General features: G+C 29.9%; 1 protein-coding gene across 2 annotated transcripts in view; it reads right to left on the reverse strand.

Annotated features, from left to right (window-relative positions):
* The window catches only part of LOC129224179 (pre-mRNA-processing factor 40 homolog B-like), a 123,616-nt gene that overhangs the window by 40,913 nt on the left and 58,214 nt on the right, over positions 1-24,489 (reverse strand). For both annotated transcript variants that reach the window (XM_054858596.1, XM_054858595.1), the window contains exons 14-24: positions 22,166-22,316; positions 21,212-21,345; positions 20,906-21,020; positions 16,682-16,773; positions 15,092-15,208; positions 14,948-15,004; positions 13,781-13,861; positions 11,182-11,277; positions 11,003-11,092; positions 5,304-5,430; positions 3,535-3,596 (exon numbers count right to left, since the gene is read on the reverse strand). In XM_054858596.1, the coding sequence (XP_054714571.1) occupies positions 3,535-3,596; positions 5,304-5,430; positions 11,003-11,092; positions 11,182-11,277; positions 13,781-13,861; positions 14,948-15,004; positions 15,092-15,208; positions 16,682-16,773; positions 20,906-21,020; positions 21,212-21,345; positions 22,166-22,316 (1,122 nt within the window). The remainder of the gene's footprint in view (positions 1-3,534; positions 3,597-5,303; positions 5,431-11,002; positions 11,093-11,181; positions 11,278-13,780; positions 13,862-14,947; positions 15,005-15,091; positions 15,209-16,681; positions 16,774-20,905; positions 21,021-21,211; positions 21,346-22,165; positions 22,317-24,489) is intronic.

Genomic DNA, 24,489 nt, shown 5'->3' on the forward strand with positions numbered 1-24,489 from the left:
AATATCCAAAAAAAAAAAAAAAATTTGTGAAAGATATACAAAAGCACATCAAAATAGAACCTGGAAGCCTTGATATTCAAAAATTCAACAAAAATGGCTAATTTACCAGTTTTAAAGGTAATACGTATTTAATTAAGTATAAGTAATAATTTTGTACAATATGCTGCATTGTACCATGTAAAAGTATTTATTCCTTAATAAATCCACATTTTGCAAAAGAGGCAACAATTTCTAGCCCCTGATTCCGTGAACAAAGGGTTGAGGGAGCCAGAGGTTAATCTTGGCTTCATCACACAATAGTGTCAACTTTTCATATTTTTTAAAGAAAAATACCTTTTTTTTCATTAAAAACATTCAAATCTATAGTGTTAAACAAGTAAGAACATAAATTTTATAATTAGCTCTCTTTGTAAAGTAAAATTTACAACAGAGAGAAAAATCTAAAATTTCTTTATGTGGTCTTTTCATAGTACGCACTGAAAATAAATAAATATATTTGTGTATAAAAGATTATTTATCTTTTTCCTTGCAGTAGAAATTGGAACCCAAAATTTGTTATTAAAAACTTCCTAATACGATTTCGGAATCAAAAGAACAACTTGCAGCTGCCTCATTTAAGGGGTTACAGTACCTCAAAAATGATGAAACGATCAAAAAATATTTTTTATTGCTTATTTCAAAACTAAAAACTATTCTGAACCCAGGGATAAAGTTCTATTGCTTTAATTCAAATATTTAAAAAGTTATAAGTGGTTTTAGGCCATGCTCGCTATGTGTTCCTATGCAAAAGAAAAACTTTAAACTGCTTTTTCTCGATGATGGTATTTTTGTGTTTTCATGTCATTAGAATCCCTAAGGATTTTTTTCTATTGAAGATACAGCTTTAAAGTAATACTTTTTGCAATTGGGATAACATATTTGACAAAACTGTGCATTGGATAAGCATTTTATAAATTACTCAAATGCTTAGAGCATGTTAAACCTTTAAAAACCAATTTTTAAAAAAAAACTTTGATTTTTTATTTAATTAATCACAGAAAATTTTCTAATAAACTCATAATCAAATGAATGCACAGATTTTTAGAGATGATTATAGTGATTGCTGAGCAAAAAAAAATTTTTTTAATTAGTGAAAAAATAAAAAAGCCTTAGAAATTTCAAAAAATTGAAATTTTCTTCAGTTTTTTGAATTTTTAAAAAAAATAGGCAAATTTTTAAATTTTTAAAATAAATTATTGATTAAGAAATAAATATGTATGTTATGGCTTTGAAGAAAAATTAAATTTACTTAAATTTAAAGAAAATGTTTGTAAGATACTGTGACCCCTTAATCATAAAATCTCAAAACTTTTAATAGGCTGTAAAGCCTAAACCATTTGTGATTCACTATAAATATTTTTTACACTTTCATGAATACACTAAAAAAGGAGCCATGCCAAGTTTCAATAAATTCGAGACTGCAGGTGCTAAGCCACGTTTTTTGATTGACTTTTGCATTTTTTCTAAAATAAATTAAAGAAATAAAAATATTACTGAAATGATGAATAAAATAAGCAGATATAAGGTAGCATATAGTAAAAAATCACCCAACATTAAAAGTAATTGAAATACTTGCAGGATGCAAAAAGATTGAAATCTCAAACGAGGAATGCAACTTTCGGCGCAGCAAGTGTTTAACCTTGTTGCCGTGATTCCAAAAATTACGTTTTTAGCAGATATCGCGGAGCATGAAGATTCGAGGGGAAAAAATTTAAAAAATAAGAAATCGGGGATCGAAAATTTTAAAAAATCATAATTTTTTTCTATTTTTAAGAAAAATAAGGCCTGAAAGAGGCAAAAAAAGGAGGAAAAGTTTTAAAAACCAACAGAAAACGCTGGAATTCCGGTAAAAGCCGGAAAAAAGTCATCCCTGTTAAGGGGTCTTCCCTGAGGAATTTTTGTAAAACAGATATAAAATTCTGCTTTTTAAAGCCTTATAACTGGAACTACATAAATATTGGGAACAAATAGCAAAATATTCTTTCGCAAATTACGATAATACACAACAAAAATTGTTTTCGGGTTGACAAATCAATGACAGCAGACCTCAGAGAGAAAAAGCGAGGAAGAAGAGAAGATTATGCATTGCTATTTGCTTACATTGGTTGTCAGTTCAATTCAATTAGTTTTTGATCTTGCCTCCAACCAACCCACCCACAAATACAACAATGAATTAAATACAAAATGATTGATAGTAAAAAATGCTTTAAAAGAAATGATGTATACATATAGGTAACAAGACATCAATATGCTACCCATTTGGACAGTTTATAATTTATACACTTGATAAGAAATAAAATTGAAGCACACTTTGCTTAGGAATTTCAAAGACTCATCTATAATCGGTTTCAAGGACTCGAGAACAATTAAAATTATTAAAGGCACTTCATTTGCCCTTTCCAGTCCCTGAAATTTAGTATTAGATTGTACAGTTTTCTATTTTAAGTTTTAAAAAAAAATAGATTTCTCATTACAACAACTTTTTTTTTTTCAATTTAAAGCAGTGCAAAAAATGAAAAAAAAAAGAGGTAGTTTTTCTTCCCCTGCGCTGAACAGATTAACAATATGCAGTAGACGCAAAGCAATACAAAAGAATTTCCAAAATTATTGCATTTGGGAAACAGCAATATATGAAACATGTGAGTCACTAAAATTTATCTCAAGTAATGTGTTACAGAAACGTGAGAACCATGATTTTTACATTTTTGATGCAGGATGTGGCAAGGAGCTAAATTTGACACATATCCACATTTCGCCTCCTACCCCCTCCCATATGTTAGAAATTAAGTTTATGGTTTGTAGACACACTTTTCTAAATTTTCAAGCACTTTAAAAAGAAATTTATTTTTTCAAGTACTTTTCTTTTTTTTAAAGAACAAATGATGAATTTTTCGGGAGTTGAGAGATTTCAACAAAACGGGTGCCCTAAGCTATAGCTAGTTCAGTTTATAGGTAAATCCGTTTAAGTCTTTGTTTCAGTTTCTAATTTGTTGCAACAATGCCCCCCCCCCCCCCCATCAGAGAAGGACAGTCGCTATTCTCTACATCTTCACTTCTGAACTATTCAAAACAAAAAGAATCATGATTTTTTCTTTTATGATTTTGGAAGATGTGTTGTTACCATGTATCGCATCCTCCCAAGACTGGGGGGGCGTTGACCCCCCCCCCCCATAACTCTGCCCATGGTTCTTGTACACAATGCAAAAAAAAAGGGTCTCAGGTTGGTTTTTAAAATGCCAAGTACAACTGTTGTTAGTTACAACTACGAATTATGCATAAACGTAGAACTCTATTTTCCTTTCAAGTGAAAATAATTATTTCACTCTAATTTTCAAACACAACAACCAGAGAATTTTTAATTTGAAAGCATTGGCATTTCAGCTTAAATTAGTCAACACATAAAAACAGCAATGGAAATATAGCAACATTGCTAATAATATGCTTTTTAACAGAATGCATCAGCTAAAATATTATGGCATAAAACACAGTACTTACAGTTGGAGATCTTTTTTTATCCTTCCTCCGAGACTTCTTCTTGTGACGTCTTGAATGTTCTTCTAATTAAGAAATTTATAAATTTTAAAATACAAATTAGTAAAAAAATAACATGATATTGACATATTAGTTGAATTATTTTTTGTATTTGGCACAAAACAAGGATAAATTTAACCATAACATTTTGTTTCCTAAAATGTACTTTTGATACACAATATCTATTCTTTTGCATGGAAAAGGAGTTGTTTTTATCATAAAATAGTGTATAATTGCAATTCATATTGCAAGGAGGTGTATTATTACTATCACCTAACACTGGTGTATCTAGAAATCAAGTTGGGGAGGGGGGCGGTGGCCACTGATTTCATAAACTCACACACAAGGACATCTATGAATAAGGTAATTATTGAAGTGGAAAATGAGTTGCATACCATACATGAACAAATAATTACAGATTTTCAAATTTAATATTGCTTCCAAGATGTATTTATAAATCGTAAAAGTTAGACTTTTTTTCGGAAAAAGAAAAATTGTACAAAATTTTCCACAGAGTAAAGTTTAGATGGAAAAAATTTGTTTTCCTTCGAAAATTTTCACGTGAAATAAAATGATACTCTTTACATTAATATCATTTCAATTACTGAAAATATTGAGCTAATTATTAAGTAAGCAGTTTTCCAAAAAATTTGCGCCTACCAATAAATTTATTAAGTACTAAACTAAATACACAATAAATAATCAGAATAAATAAAAAAAAAAGCATTTTTTAAAAAAAAATTAATCAAACTCTTAATCTTTTGTAGCACATAAATCTTTTTGAAGTTATGATTTCTCAAATCTTATTGTATTAAGGTGAAAGGATAAATTTCAGTGGAAAACAAGTTGTACTCTTGTATAAACCACGAAAGCTAACAAAGGCCCGGATGATGGTGATAAGGTGGTATTTTTCCGTTACAGGTACATCAAGGCTGTTTTTCAAAAAATATTGAACTAGTTAAAACAAGAAAACTCTTTATTAATCGTTGAACATTGTAAAAATTAAAATTCAATTTTTAGGTTTTAAATAAAGCAATCAATTAAATATAACTCATAGTTACATTAAAAAAATAAATAAATATAAGAAAAAAAAAATTTAAAAAAAACCAAACAAATGAATTAAGCCATTAAATATGTAAATTTTGGATGCGTCCGATTTTTAAATCCATTTCATAAGACTACTTTTGAAAAAATGTTAGAACTGCTCTAGCCATACAATTCGAGCTACATAAGAATTTGCTAATAAGCAAGCTTGAGTCATAAAGACATTGATTATGATTGGTTCCAGAGCTCTTTTTAGAAGTAAAGTAAATAAACTCACATGATTCAGAGCACAGTGGAAATATAGCTCTAAGAAGTGACAAAGGAAGACGAAACCAATGAGAATATTGACATTAATGCACACAATCTAAAAACTTTCAGATTAAAAATTTTGAGCCATTCCTTGACAATGGCAAATGATCTTTCTAATTTGTTGGTGAATGAAGATCCCTTCAATGTAAACCTGGCATAAAACAAGGGTCTATTATGTATCAATTTTATTTTTTAGCTGGAAATTTTCCATTTTGTATCAGAAAATTGGTTTTGGAGACAGAAAAAAACTAATATGTGGAGCCGTAATTGGTGATTAACAGCACAAAAAATTATTCTGAGAGCAGAATTTGTTGGTTTTGGACCATATAACTTTTGCTTCACTAAGAGTTATATTCATAAAAAGAAGGAAACCTGTTTACCTTCATCAGATCGATTGTGAGAATCCACTGATGAACGACTTTTTGACCTTGAACGAGATCTTGAATGGGATTTATGTTTCTTCTTGCGATTACTTTTATGTCTGTAGTCATCATCAGATTCTGATCTCTATTTTGACATCATGCACAAAAAAAAAAGTACATTAACACAAGATACCAAAAATAATAATTTTACATAAGAATATAACAAAGAACATATGTAACTGTTTTTTCACAGTTAAAACTGTCATGCAAATAGGTAACTATAAATAAATGATGCACGCTAATAAAATGTGCAAAAATATTTTTATAATTTGTATCAATATCTTCTTTTCTTTTAGTTAAGACTTTTTGCGAAAGTCGATTCTTTAATTCAACCAACAAACCAGGAGTGGCAGTGGTTTCAAGTAAAATTTTCTAAAAACAGTGAACTTGTTAGGAACAGAATTGGATTCGGCTGGATTGGAATATCACCAATCAGTTCAACTCTATTCAGAACATTCACACAGAACTTAAATTTTTCTCTCAACATTGTTTTCATAAGAGAAAATGGGGCAGCATGTTAAAAAGTGCTTAAAGTTTGAAATTTAGAGTCATCCATACTTTTGATAATTTTCTTTTCAAGTCATGTGTTGCAATGCGTAGACATAAGACAAATTATGAAAACAAATGCAAATTTGAATCTAGCAATACCAGATAGTAAAACAACATATTTGAGCAAAACCAGTAAAAGTCAGATTTCATACAGATCTAACCATATTGTGATATACAGCATGGTTCATCCATGGTGTTTCAGCAGGTACAAAGCTTTACTCCTGAGCATGGGGCGCTGCAGAGTCCTGTCTTAAAAGAATTAGCAGACAGATTTCCGCCCTTTAATCAAGGTTTTTTTTTGAAGATTTAAGGAAGGAAATCTATCAAGTACCTAAGTGGCACCAATGCTTATGAGCAACAAGTTCCTGGTACCGAAGAGGTCAACATAAACCGAAGAGTCAATATAAATTATCAAATTAACCACAGAAAGGATTTCAAATTATCTCCATAAAGTGCAAATATAGATTAAAAATTGTTTTTATGTCAATCAAGTATCAACTAAAGTAACTGAATAGCTTCTAACATTTCATTGCAATTTATAGTAAGAATTATAATGCATGGAAACTCAGGGCTCTCAATACAGTTTAGCTTTAAACAAGAAGTTCCGTCTAGAACTATACGAGCCTACTTTCCCGTATAACCATACTACTTTCTAGTACCTGATCAATATTCTCAAAAATAGCTAAAATCGCAAATTGTTTCAAGCATATTTTTTAATATTTTAAGCTAATTTCTAGGAATAAAATATTCCTCGCTCATCTAAAAAAATTAGATGCGTAAAAAAAAACGAACAAATAAAATAGCAGCACCTTTTAAACAAAGCAGCTAATACACTTTTTTCATTAAAAAAAATTCTTTATATAACAGCTTTCAAAACAAAAAAAAATAATTATTAAAATTATTAAGATCATTAAAAAAAATACATCATATCAAAAAAAAAATTGTTTCTTTTTCCCATGTTGCCAAAAATAATTTTTTAAATGAATTAATGCACTTACCAAAATAAATAAAAACAATAAAATGTACACTTAAAGAAATAATTTTCACTGTCAAAACAAAAAAAAAAACTGTCTGCACATATTTTTTTGTAGAAACATAAATGACTTCGAGTTTATCCGCCGAAAACTGAATACCTACATAAAAACTTTAGCGTGAAAATAAAAACAAGTCATATCAACAATAATTATTTCACAGTTAAAACCATAGCTGCGGAGTCGGAGGCAATCTCATTTTGGGATAAAGGAGCCAAGGACGAATATCCAAGAATCGGAGTCAGTCATTTGTCCTCTGTGTATTAATTTTTGACAAATCTACTAAGTCAGAGTGGAAGTCGGGGAGTCGGAGTCCGATTAATTGTCGGGACAATCGAAGTCAGGTGTCCCTAAATTCTCGGAGTCAGAGTCTGGCGTCAAAAGTTATTTCCAACAAAATTTGTTTGAAAAAAATCCGCCTTCAAGTACAGAATCTACATTGACTTTTAATTTCCACGTAGGCGCTAATGTTAAGGGATTTGAACTGTTTAAAATTGAACGGAAAATTGTTCAAATCAAAAAAATATTTTATATACAAGTTTTTCATCAAACGCTTTTTCCTACAAAGTTTGTTTGAAGCAAATTCGCCTCACAGTTCGGAATTGCCTTGAATTTCACCGTAAGTGCTAATGTTAAGTTTTTTTGAACTGTTCAAAATTGAACAAAAAATAGTTCAAATCAAAAAGTGAAATATAGGAATGAGGTGTCCTTGCCGAGATCTTTCAAACAAAAAAACGTTTGTTCGAATCGGACTATTCATTCAAAAGTTATTAGGAGGGGGGGGGGGACAGACCGACAGACATTTTTTCCCCATCTCAATACCCTACTTTCCAATTTTTAATTTTTTGATTAATTTTATTTAATTATTTTATTTATTTTTGACTTTTTTTGTTTTTTGCAATATTTTTAAAATGCATTAAGCCTTCTTTCATGCTTTTTTCTTCTTTTTCTGACTTTTACTGGGAAAGTAGGCTAAAAAGGGTAAAAGAGGACCATTTCCAATCAAAAAGAGGACCACTTAGGATTAAAAAGAGGAACTTTGGAGGATCATTCATTTAAACCCAAGGAAGCACCAAAAAGCATATTAGCTGCCTGCTGTTAAATCCTTGAAGATAATTCGTTAATTAACTATAATACTGATTTTTAATGATACAATTCCTTTATCACCTTCTGTACAACTGATCTTTTTATCCATTGAATAATAATATTATTTACACAAACATTTGGATGGGAGGGGGGGGATGCACTTAATCAGCACTTAAGGCAGCCTCCTAGGAACTAAATCAAATAGGCATAATGATACATTTTGAATTGAACCAGGGATGCTGGTAATCTCACTGAAGGATAGATGAAGCTGTGCTTCATCTTTCTTTAGTTTAAAATTATTTTTGTGTTTTTCTGTCTAATTTTGTGTTTTTCTGCTTCTTAATAGTATTATATCCCTTCTCAAACGATATGAATCTATCACACACTAAACAAATCTACTGTATTGAAAGTTTTCCAAAAAATGTCTGAAATACTCAATCACAAAGAGAAGCAGATCACATGAGGCTTATTTTCGCAATTTTGATGTTCAAAGTATATTTTCAAGAATCATAAAGTGTACATTAAAAAAAAAAAAACTCCATGATTGCAGGGCCATGAGTGTTTTGAGCTTTTATGGGGGGGGGGGGAATTCTCCCTTTAGCAGGCATCATGACAATGAAATGATGTAGTACCCAATTCAACTTCATAAAATTATATAATTCAACTTTGTTTCAAATACAAACGCTACTTTAAAATGTTATGTGCTCAATTGTTTGAATGTTATATACCTCCACCCCCCCCCCCCCCCCAAAAAAAAAACAGTAATAAAAGGAAATAAGCTAATAATAATCAAAATTAAGTTTGCAAAACTAAATAAACTTTAATTAAACACCAAAATTATTATTTTTTAGACATTTAAATAAAAATTAAATGGAGTTAACCTAATGTAGCATGTCAAAATAATTTCTAATTGCCATAAATATAAAAATATTTATAAGATGCAAAACAATTGAAAGCTCAGAGAAGCAAATTTTCACAAACCAAGTTCAATGTTGGCATATTTCCCATAAAATAAATTTATTTATTTTCTACTAAATTAAACATAAAACATGCTAATCTATGGTGGCATATGGGAAAATAACATTCGATTTTACAAAATATATCTTAATATTTACATGATTCAAAAAAAATGAAATTTCAAACACTAAAAGCAATTTTCTGTGAAGTCCGAGTAAGTTCAATGTTGCCAAGGTTTCCAAAATAATTCCTTCCTTAAATATTGAAATTAAATGAAAATAAGCTAATCTAAAGTAGCATATGTTGAAATAACTTCCAATTGTCAAAAACATCAACATGTTTACAAGATGCAAAAGGATTGAAATTTCAAACGCGAGAAACAATTTTCCGCGAAGTCCGAGTAAATTCAATGTTTCCATGGTTCCTAAAATAATTCCTTCGTTAATTATTGAAATTAAACGAAAAATAAAGTAAGCTGAGGTAGCACATGTCAAAATCACTTTGGATTTTAAAAAGCATCAAAATATTAACAAGATGCAAAAGGATTGAAACCTCAAACACGAAAGCAATTTTTCGCGATAAATCATATAAATAGATATGTTCAGAAAATTGCACTAGTGAAATAGTTTTAAAAGAATCACAAGCACAATCCAATGATTTTTGAAAGAATTCAAGCAACAAAGAAACTTTTCTTACTTTTTTAAGCACTTAAAAATGACCTCTCCCCCCCCCCCCCCAAGAATTTTTCAAGGTTTTTCATGGGGGATACAAACCTTGTTTAACATGCGCTGCGACGGCGTGTTTGGGTGCACAGCAACTTTTAACAAAATGAAAAACTTTTAAAATCTCATATTTAAGTAAAAACAATATAAAAGCCCTCTGCCTGTATACCCTCCTGTATATCCTCAAATTTATTAAATATTATTTTTTAACATATATTTGTAACAGCTAACCTAGCCGTACTTTAATTAAGAAAGCTTAATATTATCTTCCCACAAATCATTAAAAAAATCTATTGTTTGCACAATTAACAAAATTACTACTTTGATACTAAATTGGCCTCAATTTTTAAACATTAAAAGTTTTTTTCTTTTTTTATTTCTATGAACAAGGCATTTAATTTTTTTTATTTATGAGTAAAATAATTGGAACTTAGCTGTGGGCCATTGTTTATGTTTACTTGTAGTAGGTAACACTTTCATGTAAGAACAAAAAAAAGAAAACAAAAGGTTTCCAAATTGAAAAATATTTGCGTTCAAAAGTTACATTTTCTGGAGAATGACTTATATATATAACTTGGTTTTCAAATAAAAGAATTTTAAAGTCTCAAAAAAAACCTTTGTAAAATCCGAGGCGACAGCAAATAATACAATGGTGTGAAACAAAATTGATTTTCATTCAACATTCAATTTTAGCAAATAAATTAAAAATTCAAGGAAGCGTATTAGTTTTAAAGCTTTTATCCGTATTAATTTAAAAAAAAGATTTTTCCTTGAAATCGCGATTACAGTATACTAATTACTTCAAGACAGTGAATAAATGCAAGGGAGCTAAGGCATTAATGACAGCTTCCTTTTTTCCTGTAGGGTTGTTAATTTTACTTAGCAAGGAACTCGTGAAAGATTCAAGCAATGTAAAATAAACTTTACGGACACATAAGCAATCATAGGAAGTTCATCCTGTGTTTAATAAGCTAATATTCAATACTTTGATGTTGAGAAAAGAAGATGCACAAATATGCGGCAGTGTATAATCGCACCTCATTAATTTTACTTTTTTTCTCAACAGATAATTGGTGGAAGACGCATAGGAAATTAAAGTACTTAATTTTGCAAAGCAAAAAAAAATTTTTTTCTTCATTTAATCAATTTTTCCTGAATTTGTTACTTTTTTCGAAATTTCCTGATATTTCTCTGATTTTTCCCCAATTAAATAAAGTTCCCCGACTTTTCCCTGATGTGTCGCCACCCTGTTGTGGTTAAAGATAGTCAACAAAGCAAAACAATGAAAACAATCAAAAAAATATATACTTACAGATCTGGAATGTGACCTTGAACGTCGTTTCTGTTTTTTGTTCTTCTTAGAATGCTTTTTGGATTTGCTGTGATGATGACTACACGCTTCCTACGATTTCAAGAAAAAAGGTCACTTTAAATTTCAAAAAAAGGGATACTCAGTTTTCTGAAATGTTTATACCAAAAATAAGTACAAACCTCAAGTGTTTGCTGGTATTCTTTGAATAATCTGACCCTTTCAGATTCAACAGTTATGTTCTCAAATGGGGCTTCATTTTCAAATTGTTTTCGAACCTAAAATGAATTTCATTGATCAAATGAGATAAAAACTGTATTGTTAATATATAATGCTTATCTTTTAATTAAAATTGTCTTCATAGAGAAACATGTAAAACAGATCTATGAATACATGCAGTCGTAAGCTTTCTTCAGCAGCAATTTAAGAGTTTTGAGAAATAATAAGCATCAAGTAAGGTGTAATTGTAATGGCTATTCAATTCTGCTAGGATTTCTTGTTTTTTATCATTATTATGGCGGAAAGAGTGTAGTGGCAAATACCATTCTTTGCCCTGAATAGCATAAACCCGAATTAGCACTGTAAGTTCAAACTTTTGGGTTTGTTTGGGTGTGCAATGGAAAGCAAGCAAACAAAACTTTTTAACAATGAGCAGAGCTTTAAATCATCTATTTTCATCCCTGATTTACAAACAATCAATCTCCTGGAAGAAGGAGTACAAATTGCAATGGGGTACTAAAAATGGACGTCAATGAAAGTTGCCAATTATTGAAGGGTTTTTTTTTTCAGCATAGTTATTTATTATTAATTTTTAAAATCATTGAGTATTTTAAATAAATAATACTACATTTTATAAGATTCGAAATTGTGGTGATTTTTTCTTCTTGCTTTTATTAGCCAAAACAAATGCCTTTTTGGTAAAAATTACTCAATTCTTCAAGGCAAAATAATTTTTCCTGAATATTTGTAATTTTTAGAAAATTACACGTTTTCTTTGTTTCCCTCATTTTTGCCAATCGAAAAAATTCCTTAACTTATTTACTTGATCTCCTGTTCTGTCGCCACCCTAAAGAACTAATATTTACATATTAATTGGTATTTTTGCACCATTGGGGAAGTTACGTAAATCGTGTGTATACTTAAAATAATATTTATTTGAATAAATATTTATTAGCGAAAATAAGCAGTATTCTGCATGAAAAATAAAGTTCAGGAATAAATATAGTGCAATGTGTTGTTTTTTAATAATATTTTTGAGAAATTGAGAACTGAATTTCATATAAATATTCTCTGCTGCAAATTTTTCACAATTGTCAGAGTACAGTAAATTAATTTTTAAAAGCAACTGCTGTGAGTTTTAGCAGGCTTTCTCGTGTGAAGTTCTGCACAAAAATTGTATTCTTCGAGTTTGACATCATTCAACAAAACTACAATTAGATAATTATTCAACATTTTAAGTTTATGTTATCATAACATACTTTATATAATGAAAATGAATCTGAATGTTACATTTGTCACAATGAAATGACCCTTTAAAATTTGGCGATTTATCTTTGATTATTTTTACAAGGAAAAAAGTTGCATTTGTATTTTGCCAGGAGGAAAAAAAATTGCTTTTTTGTGGATCACCGAAAAATCCAGAAATTACATAAACCCAAAATTGTCTTTATTTCAATGTTTCTAGATTTTTGAGGTACTACATAAATTGCAAAACCTGATTAAATTATGCCAAAATTTTTGAATTGCTTGATTTAAAATAGTTTTAATCACCCAAAATCAGATGAAAATGACTTTCAATTTATTTTTATGTTAAATATATGTTCAAATAATATGCCTCAATTACAGATGGGAATGGTCAGGACGGGGGAGGGGAGGGGGACAAAGCAAAAAATTTTGGGGGAAAAAGTTTTTCCTGAAGGGGGTTTATTTCCGATTGAGAAAAATTAAAATTTGAAATTACTGGCACAAAATAACGTATTCAGAAACTTATAATATTTACATTTCAATGCTTTTTTTTTTTTGTTTGTTTAAATATTTTTGCTAGGTATCTTAAAAGAAAACTCTAATTTAAATCACGCAAACTGTAAGAAAATTTATCTGCACACAAAGGTATTATTTGCTACTTTTCTCAGTAAAACTAAATATATATGTTAGTACAGAAAAATTTGGTAATATCAATTAGTAGAAATGTTTGTGAGTTAAAATTTTAATATATTTTTAATTAAATAAGTGTGTAGAAATGAACACATATAAATATATGTAAAAAACTTTTAAAAAGAAAACTTTTCTGTTTAAAATCTCAAGACATAAAAATAAAATAAATAATAAATTTCAGTCAAAAAATTGATTTAACATTATACAAAAATCAAATTCTACAAAAAAAAAAAACCTAACAATTGAATGAACATTTGACTAGCTGTGTTAATTTTCAGTGTTTCGCACGAAAAAAAAAACTATTGGCAGTTAGAAAACAGAAAAGCTAATTACTATTTAAAAGTGAAAGTTTTATGTATATTTCTGCAAGTAGAAAAATAACATAAATTGCATATATTTTAAATTTTTAACACTTTTCATGTTTTCTTAAAAAGTATAACTGTTTATTACATTATAATTATATCAACAAAAAAAAAAACAATTTTTACATTTTTTCTAATCCCCCCCCCCTTTTCTCTCACAAAAAAGGGGGGGGTCTTTCAACCGCTTCAAACTTTTCCGAAAATGTAGCATCTCTAGTCTCAATTAAGAGTATAAACAACAGTATTTTTCTAAAGCAATATTTACCTGACTCCATTCAACAGATGAATCCACACTGGGGACGGCATTTTTAAGCATGCTACGAAAAGCATTCTCGAGGCGCCTTTGCTACAAAAGTTAAGATTAGTACTTCAGTATAAATGATCATTCAATATTTAAATATAGTAGAAATTAAACTACCTAAAGTTATGAAGTTATTAACGGCTGACCACCTTTAAGGTGATTAAAAACATTGAAAAACTAAGGATCCCTTAATTGAGATATTTAAGACAATTATACACAAAAATATTATAGGTATTCAGGTGGACACTGGGCAGTAAGTTCGAAAAAGGCATAAAGCTTGAATTTTGAAAGAAAAGGGAAGGGAGAAAAATTTAAAAACTACATATTATATATTTAGGCGTACATAAAAATAAAAGTAATATGAGACATTTCTAGCATTTTATTGCAAATATTATATTCAATAATTCACAGCTACATTAAAGTAGCACTTACAAAAGAATTCGTTTTCATTGGTGTGACTTTCAATTTAGATAGTAATATGGATGACTCCTGATATATTCTATCTGTTTCATTTTTAAAAAGGAAAAAGAGTTAACCAGCAAAATTTAGAGATTTTCTCCCAAGTCTAAGAAAAGTTAAAAACTTCAACAAGAGTGGGAAGGATTTCATCTCCTTTTTCACGGATAGCTAACAAAAGACAGTAAGTTACGACAGGAACATTAATTTTCTCTCTTGACTAAGTGAAATAATTTTACTGAACATCATTTTGTTCAAATTAACAAGAACTACAAATTCGCGATTGTTTTATACAAAATGAATAGTTTAGTAATTTCTAAGATGAAAAAAAAGCATAATAACGATAAAGAAAAAATTTGTACAATACATCAGATCATCTATAAATGGCAGATGATAATTTTTGTTCTGGAGTCAGAACGACTCCAGAACAAAATGTCTCTTTTCATAATTAGATTTGTTCAATGGCATAAATACCTATATTTATGAATAGATGTAAATTGGAGTACTAATAGATACATTAAATGCCAAATGCACAATTGCATTACAAATATTTTTGATAGTTCAATATTTTTGTCACATGAAAAAGCAGAAACAAACAAATTATATATTTTTTTCCTCAAACTTTCTAAAAATAAGCAAAGGCTATATTTAATTTTTAAAAAAAATAGGACATACTTTTCTTGCTTCTTCTTTAAGTCTCTCTTTTTCTCTAGCTTCAGCTTTTTCCAACAACTGAAAGGGGAAAAAGAAAAAAAAAATCATGGCAAAAAAATTATTTCAAGAGCAACTTAAGTATAATTAAAGTAGCTATCAGCTTACACTGTTATAAGTGAGCTTTACATTTCCAGCATCTAATGTAGCAGATCTTTTATCTTCACTAACAATTGTAGCAAATTCTTCAAATGATGTATTAACTTCAACTGTAAAACCTTTTTCCTAGGATTGTTAAAGTGAACTTTTAATAGCATGAAAGACATGGTACATCTTTGTGATACTATTGCATTAGTTTCATAAAAAATACATACTTATGATTTAGTATTACTACTACTTATGATAAGAAAATTACAGATTTCACCTTGAAAACCTAAGTTACTAAAGAATACCTTTTAACCTTTTATAACTGGAAATAAGCAGTATTGAATCACAGTTTGCAATTCAGAATGCATAAAAGGCAAGACATTATAAATTGCACCAAAAATTTTGCAATGCAAAAAATAGTAATTGAATATTTTTGAAATGTGAATGGCAAAACTAGATGTCGATGCAGTGTACTTGATGATTTTAGATAACTATTTTTATTAATGAACAGTGTAAATGGTTTTAATTTTCAACGGTAATAAATTTATACCATTCATAAGAATATTCAGGATTTCAAAATTTTCATACCCTAAATATTCTTGTATTTGTAGAACCCAGTGATGTTCTCATCAAATTTTCTTATGGTATACTCCCAGTAATCAGTTATGCACAATGTGTATATGCAATCATATACATAATGTGTCATAATATGAAAATTCTTGAAGCTTGAGGTCTAAAAAATATTTGAGAGTATACGACGTATATGGAGTTATACCCTATCTGAACAACACCAATGGTAAAACCACTCATTTGCACCAGTTAACCTATTTTGTAAAAGATAAGTGATAAATTTCAAAACTTGTTAAATGCACATATTAAATATTACATTTCTTACTTGATCTTGTTTGTTTCCTTGTTAAAAATGTAGTTTAAAAAATATCATAAAATTGCTCCTCAATATCAGAATTTGAGGAGCAGTAGTGCTCTTCAAAATGAAATACTTATTTACCACACTGCCACTCTTTCCGTAATGCGTTCTCGTTGTAACTTGTTCTAAAGCATTCTATCTGTCAGAAATATTAGCTCCGCCAGGCTATGAAAACCGGGCCTGATTACTGAATAGGCCAACTAGGCCATGGTCAAGGGCCCTTGCTGTTTGAGGACCTCCAAATAGCTAAAAAAAATTGGCCATTGGATGAAATAGTAAGCTTTGATTGCAAGAGGGCCTGAAAAAGCATTTGGTCTTTAACACACCCAATCTTACTTGGGGCATCGTTGTTTTTGCACATAGAATCAACACTCAAAGAACATGTAAGTAAATAAATAATACATAAATAAATAGTGTAAATAAGTGAAGGGAGCTTCATTACAGAATGAAATAAACAGGTATTATTTTATCTTTTACTTGTACTGTGAAATAAGTACAATGTGCATAAATGGTACTTTGATATAAAAGTTTAGAGTTAATTTTAAAACTTGCAAAATATTTTAAATTACCAATGCAGAGTGAATTTTGAGAATGCCTGATGGCACATAAATGCAGGAGCTTAATCTATTTTACAATAAAACTAAATCAAGTTTAAAACAAATGAGAAAAAAAGTTTAACTAACCTTGAGTAGTTCTTTAATAATTTTTTTCTCATCATGAAAGCGAGCTTTTAATTCTTCAACATAAAATTTGAAAAGATCCAATGGAGTTGAACCTGTAATATTACAAGGAAAAAATATATAATTCAAAAGAAATGGAGGCTACTGAAAAAATGTTTTTATTGATTGAAGATGATTTCTATTAATTAATTTTTCATAATTGTAAGGTACCATTTCAAATTTTATTCAATAAGTTTGGCCATGAATTTAGAAATAATATTGTCTAAATTCAAGATCCCTTTAAATTGTCAATACATAGTTGATAATACAAGATTTTTTTAAACTGTTTGAGTAAATGATCAAGAAACCTGAAGTGGTTTTGGGGGGAGGGGGTAGGAAATAAGGAATCAAAAATTTAAAAAAAAAGATAAAGTAGGAAAATATCACTTAAAAAAGTAGGAAGAGATAGGACTACACAAACGTCAAGAAGAAACGAATTTAGCGTAAATTTTATTTCTAATGTAAAATAAACTAATAGTGTTTTTGGTTTAAAACTGTCCCAAAAATAAACTAACAGTACTTTTTAAGTATTAAAGGGATTTATTGAAAGACCGAGTTGCAAAAACAGAACAAAAGAAACAAGCTGACAATCATCAGCATGAAAAATAAACTGGCAGAAACAAAGATATTTATTACAAAAATATAAAAATAAAGTTCAAACAATGAAACACTTTTTAACAATACAGTAATAAAATGTTTAAGTGTGAAAGAATAAAATGCAATATAGCGAACACAAAAAAAAAAAAAAATTAATAATAAAGCCATTTTTGTTTTGTTTCTGTTCGTCATAAACTATGACAGAAAAAGCAAAGCAAATATTAAATTCGTTTTATTTAAAAATAATCAGCAGCTGACATGCATTCTTGCATAAACAGAGGCAGCTGTTTGAATTTGAAAAAAAAGGAAAAAGATTGAAAATGCAGAATTAAAAAAATTTGTTCTCAAATATGGGACATAAAATTTATAATAAAATGATTCAACTAAATAAATAACGAAATAAGTAAACTAAAGGGTTTGTATTATGTAATGTACTTTTAGCATTCAGCATACATTTCTGTTTCAGGCACCTCATTTATGGAGGTAAGTGGGGTCAATTCCTCCCCTCCCTGACTTTGGAAAATTAATGCTTAATTATACAAGTTTGTATGATTTTTGTTGTTTTTAGATAAAATTTGTATTCAGTATACATACTTCGCTAGCCACCCCCGGAAGAAAAATCAAAATGACGGGACAGTTTTAATTTTAATCAAGCAATAAAAACAAATACTGTTTTATTGGTTTGATGATTTTTTGCCTCCTTGATGTTCCAAAATGTTTGTCACAGAAAAAAAAAAGGTAAAATCCATGCATGGCAAACATAACATTTTTATCAAAGACAAAAATCAGTTTTTAATGTTTCTCTGTGCATAAAAGGGAAGGAGGCATGTAGTTTCTCTCAATCCTCATCATACAACAAAAATATTCATTTGAATATTGTTCACGAAATTGAGAGTGAGGAGGGAGCACCTGACATCATATGCCTGCATATATCTCCCCCCCCCCTCCCTTTGATATTGCACCCTTGGTACAATTACTTACAGTAGATATACCGCATCGGTATAATTGCCGCACCCTGAAAAGAGTAAGAGTCTCAAAAAAATTTTATATGTTCAGAAATGCCACATTGCCATAAATGCAGCACATAAAAATTATGAGCAACACCTCAATATTGATGATATATCAGAGTAGAAAATACCCATTAAAATGAAAAAAAATATATAGTTCATATTTGCTTGTGGCTCTATCCCTAACTTTTAAAAATATGAAGAAATAAAAATGGAATCTTGCATTTAAATTGATTTTAGATTTTTTTCCAAAAATCGGGAACGTATTGCCCATTTAGGTTTTGCCGTGTTTACACTCTTTGCAAGGAAAGAAAATGAAATTTTATAATCATGTTTATGATTTAGAATGAATAATAACAATATTTATGTATGAAAAAAGTTAGTTTTCGCGATTATTTTTGAAGTGGTCCTTTTTTGCGAATTTCTATTATCTGTCACTTTTATTTTGTACTAACATCAATAAAATATGTACAGTGTACCGGTTTTTCATTTTTTGCTTCCTTAAGTTCCTTTTAAGGTTTTACTTTGCCTTTCTGTTTAAATAGAGCTCCATCTCACTTGTAATCAACTACAGTCGAATCCCGACTTACGCGAGGGATGCGTTCCAAGACTCCTCGCGTAAGTTGAAATTTCGCGTTGTGGAAAAATATATGCATACAAATTTTTTAAAGCATACCAAATACTTTTAGGCACTTATAAACACCCCTCAAATTGCTTAAAGCATTCCTTAACCATTATAGTTACTTCCATAAAGAACTGAACTTTTACTGTATTTAAAAAATAAAAAAACTGTTATTCAACATGAAATACTTAAGATGCACAAAATGAATGACCAATGGGAATAAAAGATACAAAATAAAACAACACGGTACGCACTGCATGCAGTAAAATTAAAATGATGCACAAAATAGTACTGTACAGTAGATACAGTAGCAATATTTACGAGTTAAAAAATGAGCATACCAATGATGATTTATGCTCCAAGATCAGATCATCATTCCTATCTAATACATTTTTAAATACACTTCAACTTTTATTTAAAACGTTTCAATTTGTGGTTACATCTCCTCTACGTGATCCTTTTATTAATCCACAATGCAAGAGCGCGCGTAGCTTCCATTTTCATAATTTTTACTTTGTTAGACTGCTCTGCAAGCTTCAATATTGAAACAAGTTCGAAACTTTTACGGACATCTTTTTGTTTTGACTTTTAATTGTACATATGGAAGATTCACTCATACTTATTGTCGCGCTACCTTTGACGTTTTGTAATTGTTTAAGCATATCGAGAATCTTAGCCTTTTTCAATTTTTTTTTATCAGAAATTTTCTTTTTCTTCATATTTTCAAACTTTAGATGAAGGTGACACTAAGGTGCCATTACGGTTATTTGATGCACTAGACTAGTTTGGCGTGGGAACTTTGGCTGTCAGTGATGCTCAAAGGGACGTAATAACATTCACGAAATCAATATTTAGTAACCAATAACGAAGTTGATACTTCCTTCTAAAAAAATTCATGTTGTGGGCGAAAAATTTGCGTTAGCTCTAAAATTCATTACTCGTGAAAAATTCGCGTTATAGCCATTTCGCGTAAGTCGGATCGCGTTGTAGCGGGAGTTGACTGTATTTGAATACATCATGGTAAAGGTAAGATCATTTTTCGACTGTATACAAAAAAATCGGCGAATAGGAAATTCGACTTTTCCCGCACTTTTTGAATAGTCGGCCATTTACTTTAATTAAAGCTTCAAATTGACGGGTAAACAATATATTATTGCATCAAAATGTGCCAGTATCTATTTCTTAATTGTTTTGTTAAAACAGTAGGACTGAGGTCGGGGCGATAAAAAGAAATGTCAATCATAAATGCTGCAAGGGCAAAAAAAAGTAACTTACGAAAATTTAACTTTTAAACACGCAAACGGAGTGACGTTCCGTCCAGAAATTACTGTAGTCAGTCAATAAAAAGTTCAGGACCCCTTACCTGTGTATAACAATACTGTCTATAATGATAACCTGTCTATAACAATTTTTTTTTCTCCCCAGCAAAATGTCAGCATGAATAATCAAACTGTCTGTAACGATAACCTGTCTGTTACGATATTTTTTTTTAGGTCCCAACAGTATCGTTGTAGACAGGTTTTACTGTACTAAAGAAAGAAAAAGTAGGGGGGGAAAAGGGAAAAAGTAGGAAAATAGGGAGGGAGCTCTAAAAAGTAGGAAAAATAGAACTCTTCGGGGTCTGAATTTGTGAAACATACTTTTTCTCCATTTAAAAAAGTTAAGACTTCAAAAACAAATCTGAGTACTATTACACCAGATAGTGCTCAGATTTGTTTTTGAATATCACAGGATACATTGATCTTTTCAAATAAAGAGAGAAACAAGTTTTTAAAATCATTCAAAAATAAATACAAAAAATTAAAGTGCCACTACTTTCTGAAGTATTAACCTCATCAATTCAGGGATAGTTCTAAGATCCACATCATTTTATTTAAAGTTTTCAGATGTTTGGTATTAAAAAAAATGGGATGCTGTACTTATACTGCACAATAATTTATAATCTGAAATAAAACATTATACCTGGTTGAGTTAGCATGTTACTAAATCTAACATCAGCACTAATGGTAGGATATAGTTCAACCCAAAGTGACATAGATGTCAGCTTTCCTGCTTCATGAAGTTGATTGAGAAGACGCTAAAAATATACAGTTATAGTATGTTTAAAGCATTTATTACACACAACAATAATATATTAAAGTCAAAAAAAAAAAAAAAAATCTTGGCACTATAAAATAATTACGAGTTTACTGTGCATATTTTAGAATAAAACCTTTAAATCAAAAAAGGTAAGTACACTTGTCTTTTTTCAGAATATCAAGATCATACCACAAAGGCCTCTCTGTTCTTTCGTTGCTGTCTCTGGATTCTTTTCTTCTCTCTTTCTTTTTCTTCTTCCTCCTCTTGCTCCAACTGCCGTATGTGTTCCTCAAATACAATCAAAGCATCATCTTTATCCATATCTGTATGATGAAATTCAAAGCAATGTTTGAGAAACATTCTATGGAATATGAAGAAAACATACAATTGAACTAAATCAGGGTGAGGTTTTCACCAATAAAAACCTGGCATATACTATTACAACCTTGTTCATCAAAATTAATTAGGGAAAAAATTGTCTTTTTTTTTTAAATACAGTGTGAATACACTTTTGAGACCCAAATTTCCTTAAAATTAATTATTTGTTTCTTACATTACAATTCTTAATCATAAATATTATTTCTCAGGGGTGCTTTTTGTGAGTACGCCAAAACTTTACAATAACTTTATCGAAATTCAAAAGTAAGACATCATTTTAAAGAATCATTTTACCACTGTTGGTGAAAATTTAGAAAACAATTCACATTTTAACGATTTATCAAAAAATTACACTTAAAGACCTGAATTTTGATGAAGGAAAATTTCCCTTGCAGATGCAATATGAAGATGAAATACTTCCAAAAACTATCCGCACGAGTAAAAAAAAATTGACGGGTGGCCTGTTATGTAAAAGAATTTTTTTTTTACATACATTGCTGTGCCACCCTAAATGACACCAAATTTGCATTTAGTATGATTAAAAAAAAAATTTTTTAAGAATTTTTCATACCATCCAACCATGCTGTAAGTCAGATAAAAAAATTTCAAAATCTGGCTTTATAAAGAAATTATTATACAAAAACTGTTTTTATGGGGTGAGAAGGGAGACTCAAGATTTTAGTTTTAAAAAAAGATAAGTGTCATTACAGGAAACATTATTTTGTTTATTGGATTTTAAACCAAAATATAAATGAGAAAACTCACTTAAAAGCTCAGCATCTTCTGAAAACTGTGGATTATCTAATAATAATTGCTGAGCTTCTTGCCATGTAGTTCTATAAGTAACACTTGTCATGGAATCCAATACATTGCTTAGCACTTTCATGTTACGCTTTCTAAGTGCCTTTGCTTCTTCCTAATGAAGAGAAATTAAATTAAGTTTTATTATTTTTACAAAAATATGGAAAAATAATACAACTGTATTAGCCCCAAGAGCATTTTATAACATGAAAAAAAGAGGATAAACTCAAAAAAAAAAGGAATGCCTCGCTCAGTGCGGCTTTACTCATAGCAGACCTCAATACAGTACAGTTACAAATTTGAGCAACAAATTTCAATTACTACTGATTGTATCACTATTAAGGGGTTTGGTCAAATTTTGCGAGCAAAAATAATGCACTGTACTAAGTAGGGATTGCAATACCGGAACCGAAAATTCAATACCGGTAGTCGTTATTTTTTTAACGTGATACCGGGAATACCGGTATTAATACTGGTATTAGAAATTTCCCAAGAAACATTCAAAAACATAAGGTTTCGTTGTCATATTTCATTATTTCATTTAAAAGAAGCATTATTTACTTATTGTGAACAAATATAAAATCAAGGAACAAATATCTTAATAAAAAATCAATAATAGCAAAAAAAACAGGCTTTACACCAAGCCTGGAAATTATTCTATTGAACAAACTTCCTGCAGTTGAAAATTGTATTTTGAATTTACGCAGGTCAGTTTACTGTGAATAATGTGCGTCACACTTCCTGTAGTTGCTTGAAAGTCCTTCATCTTCAAATAATTCGGTCTTTAAGTTGTTCATTTTGAAAAAAATCATTTTTGTGAGTGTGGGTGTTTTATTTTTATGATTTTTTTTTGTATTGTGGATAGTTTTTTCATCATTATTATTTATAGCTAATTGTAACTGTTCGTCGAGCGACAGTTTTATTCCAATATTAACATCAACTTCAGCGATTTCCTCTTGGTCAAAATAGGTTTGTGTTTGCTTTTTATTAACCGTTTGGTTGGAAATTTATCATGAATTTGAGCTTGTTAATTTCTTTTCAGTTTTTTTTTTTTTTTTTCATTTTCTTTTCGAAATTTTTTACAATTATGTAAATATCTGAAAATATGTTCAAACATGCCTTTTTTCTTTACAAATGTTTAAGTCATTATAAATGCTAGTTCAAGCTGAACAAGGTTACCCATTGTTGGATACTGGGCACTCTGGAGTGAAGGGAAACGAAAAAGGAGACTACCTTGCTCGGAAAGGCTCCGATATCCTTTTTGTTGGCCTTGAGCCAGCAATTAGGATTTCGAAAAATCTTATTAGGACTGCTGTTTTTGATATTTTTGGTAGAAAACAATACCATAACTGGCACAACCTGGATGGAAAGCAGCAGGCGAAAGAACTTAATAGAGGTTGCCCTAGTATTAGGGCAAAGGAGCTCTTAAGTCTGAACCGAAACTGTGTCAGGAGGGCTATCGGAATCCTTACTGGTCATTGTACCTTGAAGCGGCATCTTACTATGGGCATCACTGATGATCCGATTTGTAGAGGCTGTCGCTTTCATGAGGAAACTGCTGTGCACATCTTGTGTGATTGAGACGTCTTTTCTGCCTACAGGTTTGAACACCTTGGCCGACACTTGCTTGAACCTTGAGAGATCTATGATATTCCCATTAAATGCCTGCTAATCTTTGCTTCGGCTACTGGTCTGTTTTAGGACTTCTGATTGAGGTTTAGTACAATAGAATTCTGGTCGCAGTGCTTGGCTCGACTGAGCCCCCCTCTCCATCATTTCATTTCAATGCTACAGTCGAGCCCGCTTAATAGAATAGACATTTTCCCAAGAAGAATCATTCTATTAAGCGACATATTCCATTAAACTAACTAAAATAATATAAATCAGCGGTTTGGTACATTGAAAATGTATTGCATTAAGCGGGATCTTCTTTTAACCAATATTCTAATAAGTGGGCAGGACTGTGTCTCGCTTAGTGTGAAACTGAATAGCAAGACAGAACAGCATGCTAATACCGATGACAACAAATTACTGTTTGTTACACAAACAAGAAAAACTTTTTCTCAAACTTCAGTACAGTCGAGACAAATATTTAAAAAGTATATCTTAAAGAATAGCTGCAAATGATTGTTGAAATAAACTTCTTATAGCGGAACACTTAAATTCCAATACTTTTATACATTTTAAATTAATTTTCAAAAGAGGGAAAGTCTAAAAAATGGAGATTTTAAAAACGTCAATATAAACTCTCGAAAGTATGATTCATCACACCATCTAGTGATGAAAAT

Source organism: Uloborus diversus, chromosome 6, assembly GCF_026930045.1.
Source record: "Uloborus diversus isolate 005 chromosome 6, Udiv.v.3.1, whole genome shotgun sequence".
Lineage (NCBI taxonomy): Eukaryota > Metazoa > Arthropoda > Arachnida > Araneae > Uloboridae > Uloborus > Uloborus diversus.